The sequence below is a fragment of the Trematosphaeria pertusa genome (genome assembly GCF_010094035.1).
Source record: "Trematosphaeria pertusa strain CBS 122368 unplaced genomic scaffold BU26scaffold_13, whole genome shotgun sequence".
In the NCBI taxonomy this organism is placed as follows: Eukaryota; Fungi; Ascomycota; class Dothideomycetes; order Pleosporales; family Trematosphaeriaceae; genus Trematosphaeria; species Trematosphaeria pertusa.
In genome coordinates this window covers 163,564-168,720 of record NW_022987224.1, presented here as the reverse complement: position 1 = coordinate 168,720, position 5,157 = coordinate 163,564, and the positions used below count along the sequence as shown (strand labels likewise).

General features: G+C 52.7%; 3 protein-coding genes across 3 annotated transcripts; 1 reads left to right on the top strand and 2 right to left on the bottom strand.

Moving 5' to 3' along the window:
- Nucleotides 1-356: 356 nt before the first annotated feature.
- On the bottom strand, nt 357-1,516 carry BU26DRAFT_522176 (uncharacterized protein). Its single transcript, XM_033829719.1, has 2 exons — nt 815-1,516; nt 357-767 (listed from the first exon to the last, which is right to left on the bottom strand). The coding sequence occupies exons 1-2, from the start codon at nt 1,132-1,134 to the stop codon at nt 650-652; spliced, it is 438 nt and encodes a 145-aa protein (XP_033680053.1). The 5' UTR covers nt 1,135-1,516; the 3' UTR covers nt 357-649.
- BU26DRAFT_75865 (uncharacterized protein) lies at nt 1,500-2,210 on the top strand. The gene is made up of 2 exons (XM_033836314.1): nt 1,500-1,737; nt 2,043-2,210. Exons 1-2 carry the CDS (start codon nt 1,647-1,649, stop codon nt 2,168-2,170), a joined length of 219 nt encoding a protein of 72 aa, XP_033680052.1. The 5' UTR covers nt 1,500-1,646; the 3' UTR covers nt 2,171-2,210.
- Nucleotides 2,211-3,926: 1,716 nt separating this feature from the next.
- Nucleotides 3,927-4,917, bottom strand: BU26DRAFT_490157 (uncharacterized protein; the record flags this gene model as incomplete). The annotated part of the gene is made up of 1 exon (XM_033826047.1): nt 3,927-4,917. Exon 1 carries the CDS (start codon nt 4,791-4,793, stop codon nt 3,927-3,929), a length of 867 nt encoding a protein of 288 aa, XP_033680051.1. The 5' UTR covers nt 4,794-4,917.
- Nucleotides 4,918-5,157: the final 240 nt, after the last annotated feature.

Genomic DNA, 5,157 nt, shown 5'->3' with positions numbered 1-5,157 from the left:
CTTAGCACAGGCGCCAGGTTGCGCAAGGCTGGCGGCTGATAAAGATGCCACTGTGGCCGTCTCCGCATACGCTCCGACCGCTAACACCTGTTTATTGTAGTCCAGGCTATAACCTTACACCTCGTACTGCTCGCGCTCTACTACTTATTAGTTCTTACGCTAGAACCCTATGCTTCTCGGCCTGCGCAATGGATGCGTTTCTTGTGGAGAGCTATCTGGTAGCTAATCACATAGCTGTGGCTAAGGCGGTGAGTTAGCCTGTGGCTGGTTGGCAGTGGACCCGACGCGATGTGGCGCTGGTCTCGTTTAGAATAGCTTATCATCGGTTGCTACGTGTTCACAACTCTCCGCACCAACAACGCCAAACCCTCTCATTTCACAGTGTCTTAAAATTACGATATGTGCGACAATGTTTGCGGCCAGTTTGGAGTATGCGGACATCTCGCAGTCGTGTACATAGCACGATGCGCCACAGCACAAGCGAATCAAATCACCTATCCGCCAGATCAACGTTAAGACACTTATGATTGGCAAGAGGACAAAGACGACGAGAAATGTCCCGCTTGCAAAGGAGAAACCCCCCCTGAGACCCCTTAAATCAATAGTAAGTAATCGTACGCGCTCGACTACAGTATAGCAGGAACAAGTTCTAATTCGAGGCTTCTCTCAGCTTAGAAAGCCGTTCCTGCTCCTTTCTACCACCCCAGATATAAGAGGAGCTTGAACGTTTTGCCTTTTCAACCCACTCATTCTTTTGAACGAAGACCCTTAGGCGGTTAGCAGGATACGACTGTAAATGACTTCAAATATCTACCAGTTTTGGCCTTGTCTACTCGCTAAATAGACGTCGTGTGGCAACGCTAACGTCTGCTCCTCCGTCAATGGCCCTTCTACGTTAAAGTCGTAGATGAACCACCGCTTCAAGGGCTGCTCAGAATCGAATTCGCCAGGGATATGAGGGTGGTCATACCCCAATAAGCTTGGTTTATCTCGAATGGGTCTTTTCAGCTGATACAGACTGAAATCATTGCCTAGAGTGTGAAAGCGCTTTTGCTTACAACCAGGAATGTCGGTAACGGAGACGCGAAGTAATACACGACGCGGGTCGGCGGGGATACTCTGACAAGAGGCCATCCTTATGCTTCCCTTTGAATTCCTCTGTTATGTGTGCCTCAAGATCTGTCACGGCTGCTGCTGGACGCCGCCCCGATCTTTCTGAGCTTCAGCCTGGTATGTAGTACTCTCTGACCGCGGCGTAACGGGGAATAGGAAACGGCTGTATGTTCGACGAAGGCAACGTAGTAATTCGCGTCGGCGGCGATGTGGTACACGGCGGCGGACTCGAGGATGGGATGGCCGCAACGAGGTGGACGAGGGGGGCGTGAATACGGTCTATCGCATGCTTCGCATTGCGCAACGCACGCGCTCGGTCGCGGGCTGGTGTCGGATGATTGATTGATTGATTGATTGTGTCCTACTCGGTTTCAGCCGCGATTTCTCCGCAGCTATGCCCGGTTTGGCGGGTTTTTGGCGGGCAGCCGACGCGTCCCGGATCATTGCTAATCCGCTCCGCCCCACTTCATCCTGCAAAACAAGACCAGCTGTCCCCAGAGACCTGCCTTTTCTCCCTCAACCACTATCTAAATATGCTTGGCGCTCCATGCTATCTCTACTTGCTGTTTGCACCTCCTTTTCAGCGTGGTCTTGAGGGGAAAGAGTTTTGGAGGCTCGTCTGCGGTTAGCGCTCTTCTACCATTCTCTCTCCATCCTGTAGCTTCCTTTGCGGCTATGTCTGCTGCTTCGTTGCCTGAGATCCCTTCGTGGGCCGGTACCCAACGAACTCGTACCGGACGTCCTCGGTCCTGGAGGTCCTAGATCCGGCGGGCGATCTCCTCCAGAATGTAGGCTCCTGTCCGTCCTTCGGCCTTGGTGACAGACCATATGGCGGCCTGATTGTCTGTGTAGATGGCGACGTTGCGTCTGCTTCCGTTCCGATCTGCGTACTCCTGTGCTATCTGCAGTGCCAGGCTGATTCCATACAGCTCTGCTGCATATACTGTGGACGTCGTGGACAGCCCAAGATACGCGCTGCGCGTCTGCTGTGTGTACGGGCACACTGCTGCGGCACCAATTCTGCCATCTATTCCGCTTCCGTCTGTATAGATGCTGAGGTCTTGATCCGTCGCAGTCTCCCTGTCGTGTCGCTTCCGCGCCGCAGTCTCCCTGTCGTGTCGCTTCCGCGCTGTCTCGTCATCTTTGTCTATGTACGTCTTTGGCCCCTGTTGCCAGGGGGGTGTGATGAATGGGGGAATTGGTTCCTGCGTTGTGAGGTCCTGTCCCCACTTGTCTCTCATCTCGCTGTAGATTCTCTGCCAGGAGCCTGTATGCTTCTTGCGTTCGGTCATTTGGGTAGCATCCGTGGGCTGGAAACCTACGGGGTTTGCGATAGGTCTGCTGGACAGAAGTCGAGTGATTGTGTCTGCATTGTGTTTCCATATTTGTTGCTCGATGGGGAGGAGAAACGCTTCGATATCGAGTGCGGCCCTTGCCGTGGCTTTGAACGCTCCGCAGATGATTCTTGCTGCTCTTGCCTGGATGCTCTGCAGGATGTCGAGTGCCTTTTTGGTGTATGTGCGCTTCTTTCCATTTTCGTTTGACCATATTGAGCATGCATACATCATCTGGGGCAGTGCTGTTCCCTCATAGATTTTCCTCAGGTCCATGAGGCTAGCACCCCAGTTTGAGTTCCCAAGGCTACTTAGCGCATGTACTGTTTTTGTTGCCTTCCGTCGGACCTCTTCTAAATGTGCTCTCCATGTTAGCTTAGTGTCCATCGTTAGCCCTAGGTATTTGCAGGTTGGCTTTGGTTTGATTTCGCCCCAGATCGTTTGGATTGGGTGGTTTGTGTCAATCTTTTTGCGTGTCCTTGTGTAAGCTGGAACTTGTCTGGGGCGAAGACGGACGCATGCGTGTTGGCCCATTGCTGTGCTTTTTGTAGGGTTCTGCTAAGGATGTCGCACGTTTTTTCTGTCGTTTCTGCCCACGCTAGGATTGCAATGTCGTCTATGTATCCTGTGGGTAGAACGTTGGCATCCTGATTACACATGTCTATGAGGTCGGCATTGTAGAATAGGTAGAGGATGGGCAACAGTGGAGAGCCTTGGGGGATGCCTGTGCTTATTGCGTATTCTGTGGATTGAAATCCACCGATTTTGATATGCGTGTGTCTGTTGCTGAGGAAGCTCGCGACCCATCTGACGGTTCTCTCGTCGATCTTTCTTTTCCGTAAATTGTGCAGCAGGCGTGCATGGGATACATTGTCAAACGCACCCGATACGTCGAGCAGGAGGAGGCTAGCCACCTGGGTCTTCTTTTTGTTCCATGCCTCATATATCTTCCTTGTAACGGCGTGGAGCGCATGCTCCGTTGAGCGCTTCTTTCTTCCTCCTATGTGGGTTAATGGTAGCAATTGGTGTGTCTCTACTAGGTAATTTAGCCGTTGGGCAATTATCGCGTCCATTATTTTGCCCAAAGTGTTGAGTAATGCGATCGGTCGGTAAGCCTTAGGCTTCGTGTAGTTGTCTTTCCCTGGTTTGCGCAGTACCGCTGTGAGCGACCCTCGGAAGTGCGCTGGGCAGTAGCTTAGCTTTAGGCTTTGATTGAAGATTCTTAGCATGTGTGCTGTGAGCTGAGGCATCCCTGCCTGGAGGGCCTTATTCGTGATTCCGTCAGGTCCGGGGGCCTTGAGGGGGGATGCTGCGCGGATGGCGTCTTCTATCTCCTTTTCTGTTATTGGTGGTAGTTCGATTTGGCTGCTGTATTCCGCGTCCCGTATGTCTTCCAGGTTCGCTTCCGGGGGTGTGGGAAAGAAGGTGTCCTTGAATAGCTCTGCTTTGTCGCTTGGCTCCGTGATCTCGCATTGAGTCTCAGGGTGTATCATTGCTGATTCCGTGCACGATTACGCCGTACGTCGGAATCCGTACTGTGGCCCTGTTGCCGATACGGTGGACCCAGTCATCTGCGAATTGCTGTAGTGCTTCTGCTTCGTTGTTGTTGGCTGTCTTTATGCTTAGGTCTCCGCTCTTCAGCTGGTTGGATGAGACGATCTTGGTGTTTGTGATGTTTTCGTTTCCGCTTTGTTCAATAGCTCGCTCTACATGGGCTTTCAAGTTGCGGGAGTTCATTGCCCTTAGGCTCTGTATGGTAAATGAATCTCGGATATTCACGATGACCTCACGTTGTGCTTGTGCTGACGGGCCTTTGGGACTCTGTGTATTATATGTGCCTGCTAGTGTCTGGCATCTCGCTGCCATCGCAGCATAGGTCATCGGTCCGTTTGCCTGATTCTGCAGCCCCCTGGTTTTGATCTCCCTAGTCATTTCCAGGACTGCCTTGCTGGTTTCTGATGCTTCCTTTGCGGCTGCTCTCGCTTCCTCCCCCGTATTGGTATTCTGTTGTGTGGCTGCGATGGACTGTCGTACGGCTTCGGTGCTGCTTTTGAGCTCGTTTTTGATGTCGCTGAGTGTCTGTGCGTTCTCGTCCGCCGTAGCCTTTGCTTCCGTTTGGAGGATTCTTAGAGCGTCGCTTATTGCGTTGAGGTTGGGGGTGTGCTGCACTTTCAGGATGAACGTCACCGTGCCGTGGATGATGGTCTTTACGAGGTCTGCGGGTACGGGCTGGCTGTTGGTGTGTTCGATGCAGTTCAGTGTGTCTTGAAGGTAGGTGCTGAGGCGTGTAGCGTGCTCGTGAATTGGGGTTGGCCACGTTGCCTGTTGAGGCCATTGCATCGCCATGGCGCCGCAGTCGCAGTGGGCTCCTGCGCCTGGGTGCTGGCTGTTCAATTGACGTCTAGGGCAGGTGTTTGCGGTCAGAATTTCGCGTTAATTCCAAAAGTTGAGATTCTCGCTGTTGTCGTGTTTCTGGCGTGTGGGATCGCTGTGTCGAAGCTGGTTTCGCCGCTGGAAGCGCGTTGGCTGACTAAACAAGCAACCAGGCCTTGCCTTATCACTGCTCCCAATCCCAAGTCGGATTAACGATAATTCCGAACGCTGGTGCAACCCGCACAGCCACATATCCTGCAATAAAACACTCGCCGATGCATGACGTGAGACGTGCGGGGTCATCTCGCATTAGCCCGGATCGGTAGTTCGCTGCCGC